Source organism: Bufo gargarizans, chromosome 2 (assembly GCF_014858855.1).
Source record: "Bufo gargarizans isolate SCDJY-AF-19 chromosome 2, ASM1485885v1, whole genome shotgun sequence".
In the NCBI taxonomy this organism is placed as follows: domain Eukaryota; kingdom Metazoa; phylum Chordata; class Amphibia; order Anura; family Bufonidae; genus Bufo; species Bufo gargarizans.
In genome coordinates this window covers 545,097,827-545,125,689 of record NC_058081.1, presented here as the reverse complement: position 1 = coordinate 545,125,689, position 27,863 = coordinate 545,097,827, and the positions used below count along the sequence as shown (strand labels likewise).

Here is a 27,863-nt window from a genome sequence, read left to right as displayed (position 1 = left end):
TGAGCACTAAAATGGCTGTAAAAATGTCATGGAAAGGGCTAGAGGGCTGCAAATGGCAGCAAAATGTGGTTAAGAGCATGGCAAGTGCTCTGCAAACAAATGTGGATAGGTAAATCACTTATAACATAAAATATTCAAAAATAAAAAATATATAATAAAGAAAACACTGTTTTTTGTTTTTGTTTTTTATTTTATTTTATTATATATATATATTTTGTTTAAATTTTGGGTAGACCCCAAAACATTGGGAAATATAACCTGTGATAATCCCCTCCAGCCATGCTAAACAAACGTTCAGACAATACACTGGCTGCAGGGCAGGCCAGCACCTCCTAAAGGGCAAGCTCAGGCCATGTGCCCAATTTAGAGACCCAGAAGTTGAAGGGGGCAGACCCATCAGTCAGTAGGTGTAGGAGTACACATACTGCTCCACCATATCGCATGTCCCAGTGATGTTCACGATCCAAATGGATATCTGCTCTATCAACTTTCGATGTTCTTTTCTGCGCCTACCATGTTGATCACGGTTAGCAGCGAATCAGGGTTCCACGCCAGAGAGGGAGCGTGAGAAAGGGATACCACATCCAAGTCAGGTCAATGGATGAAATTAAATGTGATCGAGTGGAAATGTGGGACAAATTATTGAAGCCGAAGCTTTCAAGTAAAGGAGGGGGCGTGCGACAATTACCCACTCCCAACTCTGGGAGGTAGTGACGATAAATAACAATACAGGACTCTTAAGATGCCCTGTTATTGGAATGATTGCAAATTTTTAGGGAATGTCACTGGGGTATTTTGGATTCTGAAACGTTAGACAGGAGAGGCCCTGCTGCCGCTCTAGATAACTTCTGCCTGATCTCACATTCCTGTGATGTCTACAATCCAATTGGATATCTTTTCTATCAACTTTCGATGTTCTTTTCTGCGCCTACAATGTTGATCACGGTAAGCGGCGAATCAGGGTTCCACGCCGGAGAGGGAGCGTGAGAAAGGAATACCACATCTAAGGGAGGTCAATGGCTGCAATGTGATCGACCTGAAATGTGGGACAAGTTATTAAAGCAGAAGGATCGAATGAAAGGGCCAATTAAAGATGAATTTTAGAAATTTAAGTCCTTGTCACCTATGCAGAGCAGGGATTTTTCATCTGCAAAAATAGATTAATGTCACCCACCAATGGAACAGACGATTTTTTAAAATTCCGGGCCCTGTCAACTATGCAGAGCAGGGGTTTATTCACTGCAAAAATGGTAAAATGTCTCCCAAGAATGTAACAGACGAATTAGTGAAATGTATTTCCTTGTCCACTAAGTAGAGCAGGGGTATATCACAGCCAAAAATTGGTGAATTTCACCCGACAATGTAACAATGCAAATTAGTTATATTTATTAACCTGTCCACTAGGTAGAGCAGGGGTATATCTCCGCCAAAAATGTGAGATATGTAACCAATGTATCAGACAAATTAGTGAAATGACTTAAAATAAAATAAAATACGTAAAAATTAACAAAAAATAATCTTGATGTATGAGGTGGAGGTCCATATGGAGTAGGAGGTTGAGGAGGCGGTGGACGTAGCAGTGTAGGTGGAAGCGGTACACCCCAAAAGAGTGGGAAATATCAAAAATACAACAATGAGCAATTGAACTGTAGTATAACAATGGCTGGGTAAGGCTACTTTCACACTAGCGTTCTGCTGTCCGCTCGTGAGCTCCGTTTGAAGGAGCTCACGAGCGGAGCAGAACGCTTCCGTCCAGCCCTGATGCAGTCTGAATGGATGCGGATCCGCTCAGACTGCATCAGTCTGGCGGCGTTCAGCCTCCGCTCCGCTCGACCTCCGCACGGCCAGGCGGACAGCTGAACGCCAGGCGTCAAGACTTACAATGTAAGTCAATGGGAACGGATCCGCTTGAAGATGACACCATATGGCTCAATCTTCAAGCGGATCCGTCCCCCATTGACTTTACATTGAAAGTCTGAACGGATCCGCTCAGGCTACTTTCGCACTTAGAAATTTTTCTAAGTTATTAATGCAGACGGATCCGTACTGAACGGAGCCTCCGTCTGCATTAATATGATCGGATCCGTTCAGAACGGATCCGATCAAGCGCAAGTGTGAAAGTAGCCTTAGGCTGATATACATGTCTATTTTGCACAAGGTACGAACAAGTCCTGTGGGATCTATGACTGGTTCATTTTAATGAACATGAGCTTGTCCACATTGGCTGTGGACAGGCGGCTGCTAGGGATGAGCGAACCCGAACTGTATAGTTTGGGTTCGTACCGAATTTTGGGGTGTTCGTGACACGGACCCGAACCCGAACATTTTCGTAAAAGTCCGGGTTCGGTGTTTGGCGCTTTCTTGGCACTTTTTGAAAGGGTGCGAAGCAGCCAATCAACAAGCGTCATACTACTTGCCCCAAGAGCCCATCACAGCCATGCCTACAATTGGCATGGCTGTGATTGGCCAGTGCAGCATGTGACCCAGCCTCTATTTAAGCTGGAGTCACATAGCGCCGCACATCACTCTGCTCTGATCAGTGTAGGGATAGGATGCAGCTGCTGCTGTTAGGGCGAGATTAGGCAGTGATTTAGTCTTCAAAAACACTTACTGAAGTGATCGATCTACAGCTGTGTATACTTCAATCTCTGCTATTTAATTGCTCACTGTTTTTAGGCTGTCCAGAGCGTTTTTCTGTCACTTTTTCTGGGGTGATCGGCAGCCATTTTGCGTCTTGTGGTGCGCCAGCACAAGCTGCCACCAAGTAAATTTAACCATCAATAGTGTGTTGTTGTTTTTTTGCTATATCCTACATCAGGGGCTTGGCTGTGCTTGCTATTTTATTGAGGGGTGAAATACAATTGCCAAAATAGAAGTACCCTAAATCTGGTGTTTCAGCTGTGGCCAGCCAATTGTAATACTGTCTGCTGTCTGGCAAAGGATATATATTTTTCTGGGTTGAAATACAATTCCCAACTTAGCAATTCCTTAAATCAGTGGTTTCTGCTGTATCAGGCCAAGTTTAAATCTATCCATAAAAGGGTATATTAGATTGAAGGTGCAGATAGGGACATCCTTAATAACTTCACACACACGCTACTATGCATTTCCAGGTCTAATTCTGTCCGTAAAAGGGATACCTGTCATCCAGGGCCTAAATACTAGGCCTACAATTTATATTCAGCTAAATCTGTCGTTACTGCTGTGCCTGTATTAGTGTAATACGGTACCTAAGTAGATAGCCAGATAGTGGTAGGTGCCTGTAAAAAAAGGCCTGAATTTAAATTCAATAAATTGGGCCAAATAATTTTTTTCTTATTGTGAACGGTAACAATGAGGAAAACATCTAGTAAGGGACGCGGACATGGTCGTGGTGGTGTTAGTGGACCCTCTAGTGCTGGGAGAGGACGTGGCCGTTCTGCTACAGCCACACGTCCTAGTGTACCAACTACCTCAGGTCCCAGTAGATGCCAGAATTTACAGCGATATTTGGTGGGGCCCAATGCCGTTCTAAAGATGGTAAGGCCTGAGCAGGTACAGGCATTAGTCAATTGGGTGGCCGACAGTGGATCCAGCACATTCACATTATCTCCCACCCAGTCTTCTGCAGAAAGCGCACAGATGGCGCCTGAAAACAAAGCCCATCAGTCTGTCACATCACCCCCATGCATATCAGGGAAACTGTCTCAGCCTCAAGTTATGCAGCAGTCTCTTATGCTGTTTGAAGACTCTGCTGGCAGGGTTTCCCAAGGGCATCCACCTAGCCCTTCCCCAGCGGTGGAAGACATAGAATGCACTGACGCACAACCACTTATGTTTCCTGATGATGAGGACATGGGAATCCCACCTCAGCATGTCTCTGATGATGACAAAACACAGGTGCCAACTGCTGCGTCTTTCTGCAGTGTGCAGACTGAACAGGAGGTCAGGGAGGAAGACTGGGTGGAAGACGATGCAGGGGACGATGAGGTCCTTGACCCCACATGGAATGAAGGTCATGCCACTGACTTTCAGAGTTCGGAGGAAGAGGCAGTGGTGAGACCGAGCCAACAGCGTAGCAAAAGAGGGGGCAGTGGGCAAAAGCAGAACACCTGCCGCCAAGAGTGTCCGCCTGCTACTGGCCTCCGCCATCTAGGAACGAGCACCCCAAAGGCAGCTTCAAGGAGTTCCCTGGCATGGCAGTTCTTCAAACAATGTGCTGACGACAAGACCCGAGTGGTTTGCACGCTGTGCCATCAGAGCCTGAACCGAGGCATTAACGTTCTGAACCTTAGCACAACCTGCATGACCAGGCACCTGCATGCAAAGCATGAACTGCAGTGGAGTAAACACCTTAAAAACAAGGAACTCACTCAGGCTCCCCCTGCTAACTCTTCTGCTGCTGCCTCGGCCTCTTTCTCCGCCTCTGGAGGAAGGTTGGCACCTGCCGCCCAGCAAACAGAGGATGTACCACCAACACCACTACCTCCATCACCAAGCATCTCCACCATGTCACACGGCAGCGCTCAGTTCTCCATCTCACAAACATTTGATAGAAAGCATAAATTCCCACCTAGCCACCCTCTATCCCTGGCCCTGAGTTCCAGCATTTCTAAACTACTGGCCTATGAAATGCTGTCATTCAGGCTGGTGGACACAGACAGCTTCAAACAGCTCATGTCGCTTGCTGTCCCACAGTATGTTGTTCCCAGCCGCCACTACTTCTCCAAGAGAGCCGTGCCTTCCCTACACAACCAAGTATCCGATAAAATCAAGTGTGCACTGCGCAACGCCAACTGTGGCAAGGTCCACCTAACCACACATACGTGGACCAGTAAGCACGGCCAGGGACGCTATATCTCCCTAACTGCACACTGGGTAAATGTAGTGGCGGCTGGGCCCCAGGCGGAGAGCTGTTTGGCGCACATCCTTCCGCCGCCAAGGATCGCAGGGCAACATTCTTTGCCTCCTGTTGCCTTCTCCTCCTACTCAGCTTCCTCCTCCTCTTCTTCCACCTGCTCATCCAGTCAGCCACACACCTTCACCACCAACTTCAGCACAGCCCCGGGTAAACGTCAGCAGGCCATTCTGAAACTCATATGTTTGGGGGACAGGCCCCACACCGCGCAGGAGTTGTGGCGGGGTATTGAACAACAGACCGACGAGTGGTTGCTGCCGGTGAGCCTCAAGCCCGGCCTGGTGGTGTGCGATAATGGGCGAAATCTCGTCGCAGATCTGGGACTAGCCCAAGGCGAAGGCAGAGAAGGAGCAAGAGGTCGCCAACGCAGCTGTGTCACGGCCAGCTCCTCTTAGGGAAGGGTTAGCATGGCAGAGATGTGGAAACGTTTTGTCAACACGCCACAGCTAACTGCACCACCACCTGATACGGAACGTGTTAGCAGGAGGCAACATTTCACTAACATGGTGGAACAGTACGTGTGCACACCCCTCCACGTACTGACTGATGGTTCGGCCCCATTCATCTTCTGGGTTTCCAAATTGTCCACGTGGCAAGAGCTAGCCTTTTATGCCTTGGAGGTGCTGGCCTGCCCGGCGGCCAGCGTTTTGTCTGAACGTGTATTCAGCACGGCAGGGGGCGTCATTACAGACAAACGTAGCTGCCTGTCTACAGCTAATGTGGACAAGCTGACGTTCATAAAAATGAATCAGGCATGTATCCCACAGGACCTGTCCATCCCTTGTGCAGATTAGACATTTATAACTACCTCCCCTTAACCATATATTCTTGTACTCCAGGGCACTTCCTCATTCAATCCTCTTTTTTTTTTCATTTTACCATTATATTGCGGGGCAACCCAAAGTTGAATGAACCTCTCCTCTGTCTGGGTGCCGGGGCCTAAAAATATCTGACAGTGGCCGGTTCCAGTGTTGGGTGACATGAAGCCTGATTCTCTGCTATGACATGAAGCCTGATTCTCTGCTATGACATGAAGCCTGATTCTCTGCTATGGAACCTCTCTCCTTTGTCTGGGTGCCGGGGTCTAAAAATATCTGACAGTGGCCTGTTCCAGTGTTGGGTGACATGAAGCCTGATTCTCTGCTATGACATGAAGCCTTATTCTCTGCTATGGGACCTCTCTCCTCTGTCTGGGTGCCGGGGCCTAAATATCTGACAATGGCCTGTTCCAGTGGTGGGTGACGTGAAGCCTGATTCTCTGCTATGATATGAAGCTTGAATCTTTGCTATGGGACCTCTCACCTCTGTCTGGGTGTCGGGGCCTAAAAATATCTGATAGTGGCCTGTTCCACTGTTGGGTGACATAAAGCCTGATTCTCTGCTATGACATGAAGCCTGATTCTCTGCTATGGGACCTCTCTTCTCTGTCTGGGTGCCAGGGCCTAAATATCTGACAATGGCCTGTTCCAGTGGTGGGTGACGTGAAGCCTTATTCTCTGCTATGACATGAAGCCTGAATCTCTGCTATGGGACCTCACCCCTGTCTGGGTGCCGGGGCCTAAAAATATCTGACAGTGGCCTGTTCCAGTGGTGGGTGACATGAAGCTTGATTCTCTGCTATGACATGAAGCCTGATTCTCTGCTATGGGACCTCTCTCCTCTGTCTGGGTGCCGGGGCCTAAAAATATCTGACAGTGGCCTGTTCCACTGTTGGGTGACATGAAGCCTGATTCTCTGCTATGACATGAAGCCTGATTCTCTGCTATGGGACCTCTCTCCTCTGTCTGGGTGCCGGGGCCTTAAAATATCTGACCTTGGCCTGTTCCAATGGTGGGTGACATGAAGCCTGATTTTCTGCTATGACATGAAGCCAGTTTCTCTGCTATGGGACCTCTCTAAAAATATCTGACAGTGGCCTGTTCCACTGTTGGGTGACGTGAAGCCTGATTCTCTGCTATGACACGAAGCCTGATTCTCTGCTATGGGACCTCTCTCCTCTGTCTGGGTGCCGGGGCCTAAAAATATCTGACAGTGGTCTGTTCCAGTGGTGGGTGACATGAAGCCTGATTCTCTGCTATGACATGAAGCCTGATTCTCTGCTTCGGGACCTCTCTCCTCTGTCTGGGTGCCGGGGCCTAAATATCTGACAGTGGCCTGTTCCAGTGGTTGGTGACGTGAAGCCTGATTCTCTGCTATGGGAACTCTCTCCTCTGTCTGGGTGCTGGCGCCTAAATATCTGACAGTGGCCTGTTACAGTGGTGGGTGACGTGAAGCCTGATTCTGTGCTATGGGACCTCTCTCCTCTGTCTGGGTGCCGGGGCCTAAATATCTGACAACGGCCTGTTCCAGTGGTGGGTGACGTGAAGCCCGATTCTCTGCTATGACATGAAGCCTGATTCTCTGCAATGGGACCATTCTCCTCTGTCTGGGTGCCGGGGCTTAAATATCTGACAGTGGCCTGTTCCAGTGGTGGGTGACATGAAGCCTGATTCTCTGCTATGGGACCTCTCTCCAAATGATATTGGTAAATTTTTATTTATTTTATTTTTATTCATTTCCCTATCCACATTTGTTTGCAGGGGATTTACCTACATTTTGCTGCCTTTTGCAGCCCTCTATCCCTTTCCTGGGCTGTTGTACAGCATAAATGATAAGGAGAACGGCACAGGAATTCTCTGGGGCACACTCTGGTGTAAGGGACACAGGCCAGATGGAGGTTTGAGGTGCCCTTGATGGTCTGTATTAATGTGCCTATGGCAAGGTCCCTTGTAGTCATGACGCCAGTACCTTTTGTGGTGGTACAACCATTTACTGTAGTGTTAATTGAGGAACAGAAGACTGAGACAAAGATGGTGCAATCCAACTTAGAACTTTTACTGAACGTTGCTCCTGGTAATATTGGTACATCCAAGTATGAAATACAGTCTCATGCATACAGGGGTAGGGTAATGTAAGTCCTCAGAAGAAACAGGCTCTTATATATATATATATATATATATATATATATATGACTATGTGAAAGCTACCGCTTCAGACTAGGCTTTGAAGTAATACAAATCTTAGGATGGTAAAAACTCTTGCCTGATTCTAACCTGACTTGAAGGTGGTTTTCAGAATCTTTGAACCTCTATTTTCCAGTGCTTTTCTGACAGATGGCCTATCTGTCCTCAGGGTTTAAACTGGAAGGTGTGGATGCGAGAAGCTGTGTCCTACACCTGCTTGCAAGGTGCCTGGGAAGCCTTTAAGTATGGCTGTTTGTTATCCTTTGACTTGAATTATGTATAATAATCCCCTTGAATACCTGCAGTTGCAGCTTGTCACTGGTCACCCTGGAGGAGTGAGCTGTAGAAGTGGACTTCTCAACTCTGGGCTGAATCTTGTAGGCTTTAACCCTGGACTGTGGAGCCAACAGGGAGAGAGCAGAGAGGCAGGAAGCCTCCCTCCAGCAGACAGCTACATTATGGCTGCTCTCTGACTAAACTTCAGGGAAAGACTCTACTCTGAACTGGACTGAACTGCCTAACTTGGGCCTGAGCTAAGCTATATATACACAGTAACACTGCCCCATCTTGTGGAGAAACTAGTGTAGTGCAACCTAACTAGGCCTGTGTAAAGGATCTTACATGTAAAAATCAAATAATGACATGGGAGAATATGACATGAGATGAAGTACAGCATACAGGCATAATATATGACAATGAAACACAATAAAACAAGTTTGCAGTGCCCACAGCTACGTAGTGGGACACTGCATACCCCTCTTGTATAACATGTGTCGCCCCCGACACATCCAGGACAGAAATCTGGTCACCTGAAAGACACCAAAACATACGCCATATACAATCACCTCCAAAAAGAGCAAATATAAATGTGGACTTTGCAATGTACTACAAATACATTCTAGGCAAATACGTCACATATAATATATATCACTGGTCTAGGTGAATAATGGGCGTTGACACTTTTCGGTGCTTGACGGTGAAAAATGGGCGGCGATCATAAGTAAGGGCAATAAAGCCCATGGAAAGTAAACATATATACAGTACAGACCAAAAGTTTGGACACACCTTCTCATTCAAAGAGTTTTCTTTATTTTCATGACTATGAAAATTGTAGATTCACACTGAAGGCATCAAAACTATGAATTAACACATGTGGATTTTAATACATAACAAAAAAGTGTGAAACAACTGAAAATATGTCATATTCTAGGTTCTTCAAAGTAGACACCTTTTGCTTTGATTACTGCTTTGCACACTCTTGGCATTCTCTTGATGAGCTTCAAGAGGTAGTTAGCTAAGAAGTGAAGGGGGGACTACTTCTGAAAGCGGGGAATAACTACTGTGACTGCTGCTGAAAGGGGGGAATAACTACAGTGAAGGCGGGACTGCTGCTGAAAGGGGGGAATAACTACTGTGAAGGGGGTAATGTTGCTGAAATGGGGGAATAACTACAGTGAAGGGGAGACTGCTGCTGAAAGGGGGGAATAACTACTGTGAAGGGGGGGACTGCTGCTGAAAGGGGGGAATAACTACAGTGAAGGGGATACTGCTGCTGAAAGGGGGGAATAACTACAGTGAAGGGGAGACTACTGCTGAAAGGGGGAATAACTACAGTGAAGGGGGACTGCTGCTGAAGGGGAGGAATAACTACTGTGAAGGGGGGACTGCTGCTGAAAGGGGGGAATAACTACTGTGAAGGGGGGACTGCTGCTGAAAGGGGTTAATAACTACTGTGAAGGGGGGACTGCTGCTGAAAGGGGTTAATAACTACTGTGAAGAGGGGACTGCTGCTGAAAGGGGTTAATAACTACTGTGAAGGGGGGACTGCAGCTAAAGGGGGGGGGGATAACTACAGTGAAGGGGGGACTGCAGCTGAAAGGGGGGGGATAACTACTGTGAAGGGGGGACTGCTGCTGAAAGGGGTTATTAACTACTGTTAAGGGGGGACTGCTGCTGAAAGGGGGGAATAACTACTGTGAAGGGGGGACTACTGCTGAAAGGGGGGAATAACTACTGTGAAGGGGGGACTGCAGCTAAAGGGGGGGATAACTACAGTGAAGGGGGGACTGCAGCTGAAAGGGGGGGGGATAACTACTGTGAAGGGGGGACTGCTGCTGAAAGAGGTTATTAACTACTGTTAAGGGGGGACTGCTGCTGAAAGGGGTTAATAACTACTGTGAAGGGGGGACTGCTGCTGAAAGGGGGGAATAACTACTGTGAAGGGGGGACTACTGCTGAAAGGGGGGAATAACTACTGTGAAGGGGGACTGCTGCTGAAAGGGGGGAATAACTACTGTGAAGGGGGGACTGCTGCTGAAAGGGGGGAATAACTACTGTGAAGGGGGACTACTGCTGAAAGGGGTTAATAACTACTGTGAAGGGGGGACTGCTGCTGAAAGGGGGGAATAACTACTGTGAAGGGGGACTACTGCTGAAAGGGGTTAATTACTGTGAAGGGGGACTGCTGCTGAAAGGGGGGAATAACTACTGTGAAGGGGGGACGACTGCTGCTGAAAAGGGAAATAAACACTGTGAAGGGGGATGCACCTTGTGTTTTGTTATGGGTTTGAATCAGTCACCTCCGACCAGCACCCCCCTAAGCCCCAGCCCCAGCCCCAGATCTCCCCCACCCACCCCAGTCCCTGGGAAAATTGTTTCCTTACTGCAAAAAAGTTTGGGACCACTGCCCTAGAGCCCCCTCACACTACACAATCAGCCTGCGGTAAACTGTCCCCAGGACCCCTTCCCTCCCCCTCTGCATTTCCCTATCGTCCTGGAAAGGAAACTAATGGCTTCACGGTCGCTCCTCTCCCAGCATTCCCTGCGCTTGTCGCTCTGTCTCTACCCTGTAAGTGCAGCTTCACCAGATGTTTGCATTGCTGTTGAGTTTAGCTCTGCTACATCTGTGAACCTGCACAAGACACACCTTTGGATACATGTCTTGCTGAGATGTACGCATTACAACCTGGTAGACGGTAGTCTGCAGGGAGTTCAGAGGATATGACTGCACAGAAGATAAGCTGACAGGATGAGGAAGCAGGACGGCCATTGGCTGCACAGAGCACGTGACTCTGTGTAATGTTGCTGAAACGAAACTCAGTAAATAGGAAGGAGGTGATCAGTGCTGAAGCCTGGAAGGCTGGTCAGATCTGCGAGGAGCCCTTTGTGTCCATAACCATGTAAGTGCCATGTTCTCCTCTATCTCTAGTCTGTCAGTCTGGGCAGGGAGGGAGTGACAGCCGGGGTGCAGTTAGTGCCATCAGCATATGCTGGGAAATGACTGGTGATCTCCATTCTCCAGGTCAGTACAATCTGGCGATACTACATATGTACACTGATACTTGTGTTTTGATGCTGAAAAGAAAGAAAAAAAAAATAGAATTTTTTTGCAGTAATTTTCTGAACCCTCTAACTTTTTAGTAGTTATGTGTGCGGAGCTCATTTTTTACGGAGTGATCTGTACTTTTCATTGATACCGTTCTAGGGAGTGTACGACTTTTTGATAATATTTCACAAGAACTTTTTGTGGGAGGAGAGGCGACCAAAAAACATAAAATTAGCCATTTTGACCCTTTTTTTTGTTTCTCCTTTTTGCGTATGGCATTAATACTTTTATATTTTGATAGAACGGGCATTTACACATGTGGCAATACCCATTATGTGTATTTTTACATTTTTTATTCTCATTTTGGGGAAAGGAGGGGTGATTTGAACTTTTATATTTTTAAATGTAAATACTTTATTATTTTTTTATAGTTCCTATAACAATCAGTCATTCGATTGCTACTATCATACACTCCATACACTAGCAGTCTGTGATGATTTAACTACTTTCCTATGGAGCCCTATTACAGGCAAGAGTTCCATAGGAAATACTATGCAGCAGCCTCCTGTCATAGGGGGCTGCCACACACAAGCTTCGGCTCCTCTGGATGCCGCATGGGGGAGCCAAGGCATAACCGAAGCGCGCGCTTTAGATCTTCAGTGTGCTCAGATGCCGTGATCAGGTTTGACCATGGCATCTGAGGGGTTAAATGTCCGCAATCGGCATTACCACTGGTCATGGACATTAACCCTAGGTGTCTGCTGCACCATCTTTAAAGACCCGACATGTGACGTACTATTACGTCACATGTCGGTAAGGGGTTAATGAAGCCTGTAGGGTTTTGTTTTGGTGGGAAAAATAGCACTACATGTTTTCTGTCAAATATATCAATCCTGCCAACGGAGGCTCAAATGGAGCTTCTACTGGCAGTGTGAACATGACCTTACCTTCTTTTCTCAGTTATTTCTCACTATTAAAAGGGGTTGTCGCCTTACAAATACTTATCACCTATCCACAGCAAAGAGGAAAATAAGTATCTGTGTGCGGGGATCCAACTGCTCGGGCCCCTGACAATCACAAAAATTGGGCCCTGTGTTCCCCCTTTTGAACAGCATGGTGGGCATGCATGTGCACTTCCACTCCATTCAGCTGTATGGGACTGCTGGGGATAACATCCCATTGAGAGCTCAGCTGTCCCCGGCAGTCCCATAGAGTGCAATGGAGTGGCTGCATGCGTGCGTGACTACGGGAACACGGGACCCTCATTCTTGTGAGCAATAGGGGCCCCAGCATATGGACCCTTGCTGTTCAGACACTTTGTAATGGGACTACACCTTTAGCTTTGATAAAAACATGACATCACTTAGAGGTAGGCAGCCATGTAAATGCCCATCCAGTGAAGTAGTCATTAGCTTTCCACTATTAACGGCTCGTGCACACAAACCATATTTTGCGTTCCATAAAAAAAATTGTGGCCCGTATGTGTAACCGTTCACTTCAATAGGTCCGCAAAAAAACACACAAAAGTTCTCTGTGTGAATTCCGTTTGCGTATGTCCGGCATGGCCGTTCTGCAAAAGAGTTAGAACATGTCCTATTCTTCTCCATTTTGCAGACAAGTACAGGCATTGTTACAATGGATCCGCCCCCCAAAAAACGGATGCAATACGGGTGTCACATGGACGTCATCCGTATTTTTTAGTGGATCCGTGTTTTGCGGACTGCAAAATACATATGGTTGTGTGCATGAGCCCTAATTCTAATTAATTATCGAATGGGTGTGTCCTGTGTGATGACCCAGCACAAGTACATTATGTCATGTATCCTTGTTACTAACTGCGACTGAGGCCATGTTCAATTGTGTACATTTTATAAAAATCACATTTTATTGTGTGTATAATCTGAAAGTGCTGAAGTGATAATCGGTGTACCCTGAGGAGGGGTCACGTTCCCACATCCTGATGGAGCAGATGTTCTGCCACTACGTATTATTCTCTATAGCACTGCTGAAGGTAGATGAGCCACTCAATCAGGACGGGGGAATGAATCCCTCATTCTTGGAATCCATTAGTTATCTCTGATCCATGGTGAAGAACGTTAAGACTTGGTGGAACGCTGTGCAGCATTATGGCCATACAACTTGAAGGGTCTGTCCACTCAGAGAAGGCGAGTGTCTTTTCTGGGGCTGATTCCCTCAGCTCCCTCTCAATAATCGGGCAGAGCGTTACATCTTCTCCATCCCTCCTGAAATCATCTTTATGATCAGTACAGGAAGGAAACAAGAAGTTATAGCCAGGACAATGCCCGGAGATGCGAGAAAGTCCCTTGACCCCATCAAAATATTAACTCCTTCTCTATCCCCCACCTGAGATCCTATAATCAACTCTTTCTCTGCTGTCGGCCACCAGGGATTCTGATATTAAATGGTGTCACTGCCATAGATCACCAGGGATCCTGACATCAATATACCGGATATATTGACATTTTATATACGGTACCTGATATATCGACACATCGATCTTTTCATTTCCGTAGAACAGATCATTATCAGAGCTGTGCACATTAATATTTATATGATGCTGTTCTGTCACAATCCCTACTCTCGGATCGCGTCACTGGGGTGAATTATACTAGTGAGCTCATCAAGTTACCACAGAAATTCCCACCCACCTATTCTAGGTGACGGAATTATTTTAACGTACCCCCCTAGATTCTAACACCCCAATATTTTCTATCACAATAGCTGCCACCACCTATACTATAAGGCAATAGGGGCCTATACTCGGATACTCTCTCAACCCAAATTTAACACCGTAACACAAGTTATCTATATGGGACCTAAAATCCTCTGACACACTACTGGTAACGTTGCTCCCTCCGAAAGAGCAAGTTCTATAAGGCTGGGTTCACACCTGAGCGTTTTACAGCGTGTTCCTACGCGCTGTAAAACGCTCAACAAGGAGAAACCAATGCTTCCCTATGGGAATGGTTCTCACCTGGGCGTTTTACAGCGCATACGATCGCGCTGTAAAACGCCCGACGCCCCAAGAAGTACATGAGCTTCTTTGGCGCGTTCCCGTACATAGATTTCTGGGAACGCGCGACAATGGGCGTTCGCTTGTCTCTGTATGCGCGATTGCAAACGCCCGTACAATCACGCATACAGAGCGCTCCATCGCGAACGCTCAGGTGTGAACCCAGCGTAAGACCACAAGGAAGGGACTTATTAATGTTTAAATTTAATACACAATAGTGCAGTGCAATACAAAAAGAAAGTGTCAGATAAAAGATAAAACAAAATATACATACAATAAGAATGCAGTGAACAAGATAAAATAAAAGGGATAAAATACGGAATATTGGCTTACTCAGATGCAGCAGTTATATTCCGGCTGTGGGGACAGCTGAAGATATGGGAAGTCACTCCAAACAATGTGGATCCCCAAAATGGCTGACCATTACCTGTTCCCAAACATCCATTTTTATCCCCCCTCAGCCGAGGGGTGGGCTGTGAGGGAACCTCCCTCCTTTCGGTCCGGCCTTCTGAGACGTCTGATATTATTCAGGTTTTTGCCCCACCTTCCCACAAGGCTGACCGATGTCGCAATATGAACCACGGTGATTCCTGGTCGTATGACAGGGACTGCGGGTACAGGTACGATCCCATAATCTGAGTCGCTTTGTCCCAGTCATACAGACACCGAATATAATCGAGTTATGATTTCCAGAAGGCCAGATCCTGAATACCGAGAAATGCCTCATGTTCCGTATGACGCTCATAGACTGTGCCCGAAGCCCATGTCTTCTATATATCTATCTGTCTATTACCTCGGATTTCATTACACTGTTCTGCATTGCAGACTGGTCCAGTTCATGTCACATTCGAGTCTTCCATGAAAGGTACAGTATATGTCAGGTCAAGGGCGTATTTCCTGTTGTATACCCCTGATGGAAGACTTCTACATATACCACTGCATATCCACCCTGTCATATACATCATCCAGAGTCCCATTGTGAAAAAACTTTTTTTTTTTTATATATATTTTTTTTTACTGGAGTGGATACCTCTGTAAGGTATAGTGTAGTTTACAACACATACAGTATAAAGGGTATATGTCCCAGTATGTCTGTCAAGTAACCCCTACGTTCACATATCCGTTTACAAACCCCAGTAGCCTGTAGTTAAGGTATGACATACTTGGTGTTATGTAGTCTTGCAGCCTTTATGATTAAAGGGGTTGTCCCATCTGGGACATTTATGGCATATGACTAGGATCTGCCACAAATGTCAGATGGTCTAGGTGTGGGCATGGGTGGACTGGCCATAGAACCTACAGGGAAATTTCCCGGTGGGCTGATGCCCAGAAGGTCACCTAAGCCCTCCTCTTGGCCGCCAGCTGGGTGCATAACAATGTGATGTTCTTAGTGTTAATTCATTTAGGAGCATCAGGGCCCCCCTAAAACATAGGGCCACTTTTAGTCTTTTTCCAGAGCCACTTTAAACTCCCAGTCCGCCCATGGGTTTGGGTCCCACCACTAGTTCTAAGTTCTAAAAGTAGCCAAGCACTTAAAGTGAGTCTGTCACCTCCATATGGCCATATACAGCACTTTGTCCTATAGCACACCTATACACGAATGTAATGGTACCTTTGTCTTTTTCTTTACTCTTGCAGAAGCTGGAAAAAAACGAACTTTGATTCATATGCAAATGAGCACTCGCATATGCCCAAGTTCAATGTGTTGGAGCCCAGGCTGCTCTGCCTTTTTTCATTGTTTCCCCGTCCCAGCCTCTGCCCGCCCTCCTATTCCCTTGCGTCACCCTTCGGTCCGGCCAAGATCCCGCGCCTGCGCACTGCCGGGCCAGGGCATGCACACTGCGATGCCCATTGTTGGCACAGCATTGCTTTAACTAGTGCGCAAAACCAGCGGCAATGTGGCATTTGCCGGCGCATGCACAGTAGTTAAAGCCAGAGCTGTGGAGCCGGAGTTGGAGGCAATTTTGGGTACCTGGAGTCGGAGTCGGCAAAAATGAACCGACTCCGACTCTTACTAAATTTTAATTGGAATAAAAAAATAAATAAAAAAAAACAAGTTTAAATGTCCCAATTCACAAAAAGTTATAATTAATTACTTCTATACTGTAAGAATAAAGGCAAATGCATGCAGTGCGTCACGTTACCGCAAAACGAACACATTAAGTGACTGTGAAGAAGCATGCTTCTTCTGTTACAGGGAACGCAACGCCCATGGTTAGCCTCGCCTCTCACTGATAACTGATTAAGTAAATATGTTTTTTGCAGGACTAGAGACACTTGTATAAGTGAAGGGAATGGATAGTCAATAGTTCAAGACTGAAGCTGTAAACCATTTGAAAAACTGCTGTCATTCAGCTAAGGCTATAAAAACTTGTAAACTCAGATTGTTAGCTTAAACTTTAAACATGACTATGGGATTCTACTAGGGAAATCATGTTTTACAATAAATGCCCCTTCCTGGATCGCCCACTGCCCTATCTTCAGCAGAAGATCAGCGGAGAAGGCAGCAGCAGCAGCACCATTTTTGAACTGGTAAAGTTCCTGTTCCTGATGTTTATGCCTGCTGCTACTATCCAGCCCCTTGATAAAAAAATAAAACTGTTGTTTTCATTGTGTTTGTCTTTTGCTTAAAGGGTTTCTACCACCACATTTTGACCTAATTAGCTGTCAGGCACTAGCGATCTGCTAGTGTCTGCTGTACCTAACCATGCTATTGTAATCCCTTTCTCTGCAATGGTTACCCTATGCTATGCAAATGAGCCTCTAGGTGCTATGGGGGCGTCTTTTCAGCACCTAGAGGCTCCGTCTACTCACCATGTCTGCCGCCCAGCTCGTTCCTTCAGCCCGCCCATCTCTAGATTGACAGCCTCCATCGCGGCCGAATTCTCGCGCCTGCGCCGTGTGGGTCTGTATTCGGCGCAGGCGCAGTAAAACCGCTCACTGCGCCTGTGCATCTCCACTGCTTGAGGCCGGGCGTCGTCTGTTCCTGGGAGCACTCTGACGTCATCGATGCCGGCGCAGTGAGCGGTCCGACAGTCACTGCGCCTACGCCGAATACAGACGCACACGGCGCAGACGCGAGAATTCGGCCGCGATAGAGGCTGTCAATCTAGAGATGGGCGGGCTGGAGGGACGAGCTGGGCGGCAGACATGGTGAGTAGACGGAGCCTCTAGGTGCTGAAAAGACACCCCCATAGCACCTAGAGGCTCATTTGCATAGCAATAAAAGTTTGTTTTTTAGGGTAAACAATTTTATACATATACAAATTAACCTGAGATGAGTCCTGTACGTGACTCATCTAAGGGACAGGACTCATCTCAGGTTAATTTGCATATGTATCAAATCGTTTAGGGCTGCAGCTAACGATTATTTGAATAATCGATTAGTTGCCGATTAATTTCTACGATTAATCGGCAAAAACGACAAAATTACAAAACAGAGGTTTATATGATCTTACTTGAAAAAATATGTTCAAAGGCCATATTAAAACAAATTGTGGACGACACTATAATGGGGGATCTGTGGACGACACTTATGGGGGATCTGTGGACGACACTATTATGGGTGATCTGTGGACGACACTATTATGGGGGATCTGTGGGTGGTGCAGTTATGGAGAGGGGGATCTGTGGACGGCGTAGTTATGGAGAGGGGGATCTGTGGGCGGCGCAGTTATGGAGAGGGGGATCTGTGGGTGGCACAGTTATGGAGAGGGGGATCTGTGGGCGGCACAGTTATGGAGAGGCGGATCTGTGGGCGGCGCAGTTATGGAGAGGGGGATCTGTGGGCGGCGCAGTTATGGAGAGGGGGATCTGTGGGCGGCGCAGTTATGGAGAGGGGGATCTGTGGGCGGCACAGTTATGGAGAGGGGGATCTGTGGGCGGCGCAGTTATGGAGAGGGGGATCTGTGGGTGGCGCAGTTATGGACAGGGGGATCTGTGGGTGGCGCAGTTATGGAGAGGGGGATCTGTGGACGGCGTAGTTATGGAGAGGGGGATCTGTGGACGACGTAGTTATGGAGAGGGGGATCTGTGGACGGCGTAGTTATGGAGAGGGGGATCTGTGGACGGCGTAGTTATGGAGAGGGGGATCTGTGGGTGGCGCAGTTGTGGAGAGGGCGATCTGTGGGCGGCGCAGTTGTGGAGAGGGGGATCTGTGGGCGGCGCAGTTATGGAGAGGGGGATCTGTGGGCGGCGCAGTTATGGAGAGGGGGATCTGTGGGCGGCGCAGTTATGGAGAGGGGGATCTGTGGGCGGCGCAGTTATGGAGAGGGCGATCTGTGGGCGGCGCAGTTGTGGAGAGGGGGATCTGTGGGCGGCGCAGTTATGGAGAGGGGGATCTGTGGGCGGCGCAGTTATGGAGAGGGGGATCTGTGGGTGGCGCAGTTATGGAGAGGGGGATATGTGCATAACAGTGCACAGATCCCTTTCCTCATAACAGTGCACAGATCCCCCTTCCCATAGCAGTGCCATACACAGACCCCCCCCTCCACCCCATAGCAGTGCTATACACAGACCCCCCCCCTCCCCATAGCAGTGCCATAGACAGATCCTCCCCCCTCCCCATAGCAGTGCTATACACAGACCCCCCTCCCCATAGCAGTGCCATAGACAGATCCTCCCCCCTCCCCATAACAGCCCCGGCCCCGATGCTTATAAGTCGGACTAATCACGTCTGCATCTTTATTTTACCTTTTTACAACGACGCTCCTGTAACAGCCAGGCAGAGCGGACGGCGGCGTAACGTCACTCACTCACGTGACGCACCTGCTCCGCCCACCTCATGAATGAAGGAGGCGGAGCAGGTGCGTCACGTGAGTGAGTGACGTTACGCCGCCGTCCGCTCTGCCTGGCTGTTACAGGAGCGTCATTGTAAAAAGGTAAAATAAAGATGCAGCGACCGCCCGCCCGCATAGCAACGAATCGGCGATTATTCGATAACTGGATTCGTCGACAACGAATCCAGTTATCGAATATAATCGATTACATCGATTAATCGTTGCAGCCCTAAAATCGTTTTTTTTACACAATAAAAGCACACAGAGCTGTGGGGACTGGGTATTGTGGATGTGCTAGCGGCCATCTACAACCCATGGCCTCAGCTCTATACCCAGAATCCTGGTGACAGGTTCCCTTTAAAGTGTTCAATACAGTAGACTGTTTGCTTCCTAGCCAGTAGTTCTGTGGTAATGACATGTACTGTATGTTGCCTTTCTTTTCTTCAAGGAATGTATAAAATACATGTGCATATTAAATACAGAGGAGTCGGAGTCGGAGCATTTATCTACCGACTCCACAGCCCTGGTTAAAGCGATGCTGTGCCCGCAATGGGCATCGCAGTGTGCATGCTCCGGCGAGGCAATGCACAGGCGCGGGATCTTGGCCGGACCGAAGGATGACGCAAGGGAATAGGAGGACGGACATAGACAGAGGCTGGCGTGGGGGAAACAATGAAAAAAGGCAGGGCAGCCTGGGCACCAACACGGTGAACGCCGCCCCTGGGCACTTGCAAGTGCTTATTTGCATATCAATCAAAGTTCATTTTTCCAGCTTCTGTAAATGTGAAGAAAAAGACAAAGGTACTATTACAATCCTGTATAGGTGTGCTGTAGGACAATGTAAGCGCTGTATATGGCCATATGGAGGTGACAGACTCCCTTTAACTATTTTCTGAAGTTCCATAGCATTGAATAGAGAGGATGTCATGTATGCACGATGTGCTCTCTCTTTACTTCAGGGGTCCCATTTTGCAGATAGGAGCAGATTTCAAAAGTGGGACCCACACCTATCTGACATTTGTCATATCCTCGCAGTATGCTATAAATGTCCCAGTGCAACCACTTTAATATTTAAAGTAATAAAAGTTTGTAATGACTTTTTTAGCTCATTCATTTCTTCTCTTCTTCCTCTTAGCTATACCTTTCCATGTAGTATTTCTTCTACTGAGACATGAATGAAATTCTGAAGTCAGAAATTTTCATTGTCATTTACGGAAAAAATGAAGGCGTTTCGTTTGAAGAATTTGGTGGACTTTTCCGTCAGGTCCATGGTTACTATCTTAACCTGTCGCATTACGGATACTCCTCACTGAGGGAGTTATTAAAGGACATGAATGATTTGGTCGAGGTAAAGACTATAAAGGGGCAGCATATGATGAGATGTAAATCGCCCTCAAGACATCATGTAGTGGTTTCATATGGGAACAATTCACCTCAAGCAAAGGAGCAGATCTCAGATGTTTCAAATATTCCTTTGCCTTCATCTGGACATTCTTCAGGTAGGAATCCTATCTAATACATCCTATTGATACTTTTATGTGACACTGGGTGATATAATGGATTGTGACTAATGAATGTATAGTAGTATGGCATCTTCTATGCATACAGATATTATTGACTTGTGGTTTATGGGATGATAGATAATTGTGTTGCCTATCTATGTCTGTATTGCAGTTTTCTAGCCATAGAGCAAATGTTCTCGAAACAGAGAAAACCCCAGAAAACCAATAGATAAGATATAATTCCTCATCTTCACATATTCCTAAAACAATTCACAATTTATTTGTTTCTGCTCCAGAAGCCAGGCAAAGAGGCAGGGGAGGGTGTAGACCCAGATGACTAGCTCACCTGTGCTTGCTCATGTGATGGAGGAGAGAAGCAGGAGGGCTCTATAATTGAGTACCAATAAGATAGAGTGGGTTCACATCACGTTTTTGCCATCCGTTTGACATATACTGTACTTTGGGAAAAACAAGGTATACAAAAGCGTAGCACACCAGGCTTATCCATCCTGCAGAGTCTGGTAATAAAGCATAGATTTTTTATTTATTTTTTTCAATGCAACTCTATAGTGAATGGATACTACCATATAGCATTCGTTAACATATATGCTTTTTTATGTTAACGGATGACAAAAACATGATGTGAACCCACCTTTACATCTGTGCTCTACTTAAAAATCCTGCTGTCCTTTTTTTCAATGTCAGTTATTATTCATTATTCTGTTTTGTCTCTCTGTGTATTTTGTGAGTAGCATAGTCTGGCAGTGGATGTGCGTCTTGCTGAGCAGGTTACCAGTAATTTGACAGTTTAATTACAATCCCCATTTATAGCAGAGTGCTCACCACTAGCCCTTCAGGTGGGCACAGCCACCACCTTGCTCACCAGCTCTGCTCTGTCCTAGGGCTCTGGCAGTCAAGTCCCATTGGCATCTCTCTCTCCCTGCCTGGTAGTTCCAGCCACCGGCGTAGCACAGCTTTCTCATGGCAGGCCACCAATGGCGGATTATAATAGGGGCATTCGGGCGGCAGGCCCGGCATAGCTTGTGGACCCAACGCTGACCCGAACGCCCAAATACTGCGGCGGGGCATGGGAGCACATAGTTCCCTGGCCCGTCGCCAATCACCGCCATAGGCTTCAGGCCTAAGGTCTATGCGTTAGTGGAATCCCGGCGTGCCTGATGACGTCATCACGTGCCTGTGCCAGGATGCAGCACAGTGACGTGTGCGCGCCTGCCATCACGCATGGACACACATAGGTAAGTATTTAACTTTTTATAGATTACTATATTAGGGCTGGCTGTGTGGGGGCAGATTACTATATTGAGGCTGGCTGTGTGGGGGCAGATTACTATATTGGGGCTGGCTGTGTGGGGTCAGATTACTATATTGAGGCTAGCTATGTGGGGGCACATTACTATATTGGGGCTGGCTGTGTGGGGGCAAATTACTATATTGGAGCTGGCTGTGTGGGGCACATTACTATATTGGGGCTGGCTGTGTGGGGGCAAATTACTATATTGGGGCTGGCTGTGTGGGGGCAAATTACTATATTGGGGCTGGCTGTGTGGGGGCAAATTACTATATTGGGGCTGGCTGTGTGGGGGCAAATTACTATATTGGGGCTGGCTGTGTGGGGGCAAATTAATATATTGGGGCTGGCTGTGTGGGGGCAGATTAATATATTGAGGCTGGCTGTGTGGGGGCAGATTACTATATTGAGGCTGGCTGTGTGGGGTCAGATTACTATATTGAGGCTAGCTATGTGGGGGCACATTACTATATTGGGGCTGGCTGTGTGGGGGCACATTACTATATTGGGACTGGCTGTGTAAGGGCAGATTACTATGTGGAGGAAAATTATTATGGGGGGGATTACTGTGTGGGGGAAATTACTATATGGGGCAGTGTGGTGGAAATTACTATATAGGGCAGTGTGGTGGAAATTACTGTGTGTGGGAAATTGCTATATGGGGGCATTGTGGTGGATATTACTGTGTGGGGGCAAATTACTATGGGGGAATACTATGTGGGGGCAGTGTGGGGAATGTTGCTATTGGGGAGGCACTGTAATGGCATTTCTATTACAGGGACATTATTTTTGGGGACACTATACAGGGATTAGTACCTGGAGCATAATTTAGGGTGTTATTATTACTGGGGGCACTCTAGAGGACATAATTGCTGTAGAGACTATAGGGACATTTGGGGTCATTAATCAAACTAGTGTATAGTAGAACTGGCTTAGTTGCCCATAGCAACCAATCAGATTCCACCTTTCATTTTTGACAGCTCCTTTGGAAATCTAGTTCTCCTTTACACCAGTTTGATAAATGACCCCAATTATGTCTACTGGGGTCACTATTTTTTCAGCAGTATAGTGCCTGGGGCATTGGGGAGCACCACAGGCACAGTATTGGGGGTGGCAGCAAGATGACATTGTCGGGACACCAGGATGGGGATGTTGATGGAAAAATTGAGAAATCTAATGTCTCTGTGTAACAAACTCTGTAGAGATGAGATGCGGCTGAAAGAATTCGTCATGGCCGTCTGGATCAAACGGAGGAGAAAAGGAAAGAGAAGATCTACACGACAGGAGATGTCCCTGGATATAAGAGGTATGTGGTGCTGTATTCTCCTCCAAGTCTTTTTTTATTATAATTATATGTATTTTAAATGTGGCAACCAAATTTTAAAGATTAGGAGCCAATTTGGGATATTTTTTTTTAGTCTGGAGATGTCATATGACCTAGGAAGAGACTGTGCCACTCACGAAGCACCGCAGACTCTTCATACAAAAAAATAACTAAACTAAAATGGAGGGAGGGGCCCAAGTTCGGTCGAAAGCCCCGGGCCTACCATGCACTTAATTCGCCCCTGTAGGCCATCCTGTGAGAAGGTGCTTGAAAATACAGTAGGTTCTAGTTTCCTGCTAGGTGTGTCAGGTGCTTATTTGCCAGTTCTGTATACTAACGTCTCCCTGACTTCTGGGTTTCACCCTTTGCTAACTGGTATGGATGAGCGAATTGATTCTAAATGAATTGGATTTGCTGCAAATTTCACAACAATTCTGCTGCCAAATAATAATTTTCTGTGGACCATTTTACTGTGTAAATTAGTGGAAAACAGGGCAGGAAGGATGACTCGAAAGCCCCAAGGAGCGAGGGAGCTTGCCCTGATTTGCTCAGAGGCTGACAGACAACTTGTGATTAGAGATGAATGAACTTCTTGAAATTTGTTTTGTTTCCTATTCATTGCATTTCTGAAAAATTTATTTTGTACACAAATTGATTCTACATAAATCGAAGTTGCTTCAATTGTACTGAAAATTGGTATACATATAACATCCCCTAGTCTTCTAGGACTCACACATGTTAAGATTTTCATATTACAAAGCTTCCAAAGACTTCCCTTATCAGGAGCAGATGATGTTTAAACACACATGGTGTTATGGCATAAAGACAGAGGCTTGTTGGAACCAAGTGTTCAAAAATTAGGCCTCAGCGGAGGCAGATCCCTTAACCTGTCTATACACATGTTCATGTTACATAAACACATACATATTAATGTCAAAAGAAAGAGTTGGTTTAACAGGGGCAGAAACCCTGCCTGTGTTTATACATGCACAAGTGTTAAGTGTCAGAAGAAAGACTGTTCCTCCCATGGCCGATCGTGTCCCAGGTTTATCGGATTGCCAAGTGGCCTCAATAGTTTTTTGTGTGTGTCATGGTGCTCATACCTGGATACCATCACCCCAGGGTTAGGCTCTGAAGGTGGAGGTGGAGAAATAGTCCAGGCTTTTAGAATGACTGCTTGTATATATACACGTACAAGTGTTAATTGTCTGACGAAAAAGTGGCTTGTTCTGAACAAGGCTGGAAAGATTTTTCCTTCTAATTGAGAGCAGCAGCAGTAAAGTGTGGATGTAGAAAGGATAGGGGGATCATGAATGTGGTGGCCATACTAGGGTTGGACGATATCAAAAATATTCAGACGATAACGATATTAAAAAAGTTATCGCGATAACGATATATATCGCGATAAATGCCCGTTTAAAAGAAAAAAAAACACAAGGAGACGTTATACTGTATGGGGGCAGCCACAGGGAGACGTTACACTGTATGGGGGCAGCCACAGGGAGACGTTACACTGTATGGGGGCAGCCACAGGGAGACGTTACACTGTATGGGGGCAGCCATAAGGAGACGTTACACTGTATGGGGGCAGCCATAAGGAGGCGTTACACTGTATGGGGGCAGCCACAAGGAGGCGTTACACTGTATGGGGGCAGCCACAAGGAGACGTTACACTGTATGGGGGGCCACAAGGAGGCGTTACACTGTATGGGGGCAGCCACAAGGAGGCGTTACACTGTATGGGGGCAGCCACAAGGAGGCGTTACACTGTATGGGGGCAGCCACAGGGAGGCGTTACACTGTATGGGGGGCCACAAGGAGGCGTTACACTGTATGGGGGCAGCCACAAGGAGACGTTATACTGTATGGGGGGCCACAAGGAGGCGTTACACTGTATGGGGGCAGCCACAAGGAGACGTTATACTGTATGGGGGCAGCCACAAGGAGACGTTATACTGTATGGGGGCAGCCACAGGGAGGCGTTACACTGTATGGGGGGCCACAAGGAGGCGTTACACTGTATGGGGGGCCACAAGGAGGCGTTACACTGTATGGGGGGCCACAAGGAGGCGTTACACTGTATGGGGGGCCACAAGGAGGCGTTACACTGTATGGGGGGCCACAAGGAGGCGTTACACTGTATGGGGGGCCACAAGGAGGCGTTACACTGTATGGGGGGCCACAAGGAGGCGTTACACTGTATGGGGGGCCACAAGGAGGCGTTACACTGTATGGGGGGCCACAAGGAGGCGTTACACTGTATGGGGGGCCACAAGGAGGCGTTACACTGTATGGGGGGCCACAAGGAGGCGTTACACTGTATGGGGGGCCACAAGGAGGCGTTACACTGTATGGGGGGCCACAAGGAGGCGTTACACTGTATAAGGGGGCCACAAGGAGCGTTATAATAAGGTCTTATGGGAGCGAGGAGGAGGGAGAGTCGGGGCGGCCGCTGCAGGAAGTAGTAGGTTTATAATTTCGTCATCAGACAGAGCACACACTAGTGAGAAAGCCGCAGAAAAAGTCTCTCCAGAGACACCAGTACTCACACAGGGGATCGCCAGTTCGCCACACACAGAGCCGGCACTGGTGGATGACGACGTCAGATGGTGGGTGGAGATTTGACTAAGGGAGGCGGAGCAAGAAGGAGGCAGGCCAGGAGCGAGAGGAAGTAATGTTACCCAGCGCTATGCAAGGTGCAGGGGCGGGCGGACGCACGTTTAGAAGAGGTCAGCGCACAATGTGCGCTGACCGCTTTGATGACGTCACAAAATACCGCGGTATTTAGGAAACGTCGATATCGCCATATCGCCGTTTTTTTAATACCGCGGTATATCGTGATACCGGTATATCGCCCAACCCTAGGCCATACTAGTGACAGCACTAGCAGCACAGTATAGAACAGACAGTAGATGTGTAGTAGTAGTGATGACTGTGTAGCGGTTATGGAGGTGGCAGTAGGGGATTAGCAGCAGGGAATAGCAGTTGCAGCAACAATCATATGGTACGAAACAGGATGGTAGGCAGGCAGACAGCATAGGAGCATGATGGCAACAGCAGACATGTGGTACAGAACAGTAGGCAGGAAGACAGCAGTGGCATCATTAGCCATTTGGTACAGAACACAATGGTAGGCAGACCGACAGCACATTGGCATGATGGGGCATCATCAGCAAGGGCAGATCTATTTATCAGCCAAAGTCGGAGGAGTGTGCAAATCAAAAAACTTTGACAAATGTGATGTTTTACACACTGGCAGGGGACAACTTGGTTCTCATGGGGATCACCTTCCGCGCTGAAATCTCTGTTATGACACTGGAGGCTGGGCAAGAGAGAACAGAGAGAGAATACTGGGTGTGTTCTAGCCTCTGTTTCAGTCTGTCTGTCCTGAAGCCCATGGTGTCAAGGAACACTGTATGCACCTGCGAAAGGCCAGAGATGAAGTAGAACTGAACCGGAGCATTGAGGTCTCCATTTGCTGATTTGGCTCAACCTGGCATGTCACAAAATGTTGTTAATACTGAACTGGCTCTGCTTCTGTGGCTTAAAGAGGTTTCAGACACACGGGTGGCAGGCGTCTGCTACTGAAAGTTTTGGGAGGTTAGGGGAGAAGCAGAGAACAGGAAAGAGCAAGGGGCTTGGGCACTTTGAAAACTAAAGCCTGCCTAGGAATAAAAGTGACTGTTCAGACTGTACTTGCCCTTTTGGTGCATTTTCTGTATCCTGAGCTCCCGGTGACTGCATCAGAGTCCCTGACGATAGAGGGTCAGCTGCTTAGTACATCGGGACTATCCAAGGAGGTAGAGGTCTGGTTGTTTCCCTGCAGTGATGGCCAGATCCATGTACAGGCTTTAAAGGCTGAATATGAGGGGAGTACCGTTGGGGTTAGTCCTATGCCAAATTGGTTAGTTTGCACAGTGGGTCCACATTTACTGATTTGTAGCACTGTCATTGCATTAAAGAGCTTAAAGAACTCTCCCAAAATATTTTATTCTTTGACCTGTTAGAAAGGTACATGATGTTATCTGTCGTGAATGTAATCTTCTTACCATTGACTGTATTTGTAAGTTATCCCCTCCCTTCTGCTTCTCGGCTGTGTCATGTGACCAACAATCAGAGTTTCCAAATACAACATCTTATTTTGGACAGGAAGCCAGTTTCTCTATGTATTCCTATGGGAGACTAAATGTCAGTCTTATCGGAATGAATAGAGAAGGAACTGACTCCCTATTCAGTTGGGGATCAGAGAGTTGGTCACATGACACAGCTAGAAATTAGACAGGTGGATAACTCACAAATACAGTCACTGATGAGAAGGTGACATTCACTAAAGATTACATCATGTACCTTTTCTAGCAGGTCAAATATTTTGCGGGAGTTCTTTAAAAGGAGGAGGGAGAGAGCAAAATTTAAAGTAAAGAGAGAATGACGAAGGAGAAAAATAAATGAGTCCTAGGAGACCTTAGACTGTCATAAACCAATTTTAGACCAGTTAGAACACTTTTAATTTGGGTAGAGTTGATTGAGATCCAAATCAAATTTTTGGACCAATTTGGTGAATTGTACCCAAAAAGAACTTCAAGAAATTCACTCGTCTACTGCTCGCCATTACCTCAGACTGTTTTTCAGATTGCATATACTTTGTCTCTCATGACTTAATTCCTTAACTACAGTTCTGCCTGATCGCTCAGT

At 47.0% G+C, this 27,863-nt stretch overlaps 1 protein-coding gene across 3 annotated transcripts in view; it reads left to right on the top strand.

Moving 5' to 3' along the window:
- The first annotated feature begins 10,558 nt into the window (after positions 1-10,558).
- The window catches only part of LOC122928576, a 34,009-nt gene continuing 16,704 nt past the window's right edge, over positions 10,559-27,863 (top strand). For 2 of the 3 annotated variants that reach the window (XM_044281554.1, XM_044281552.1), the window contains exons 1-2: positions 10,559-11,078; positions 20,172-20,535. In XM_044281554.1, coding sequence (XP_044137489.1) covers positions 20,208-20,535 — 328 coding nt within the window. In that variant the 5' untranslated portion in view covers positions 10,559-11,078; positions 20,172-20,207. Of the gene's footprint in view, positions 11,201-20,171; positions 20,536-27,863 lie in introns of all 3 variants that reach the window. The other variant, XM_044281553.1, reaches the window with a different exon arrangement.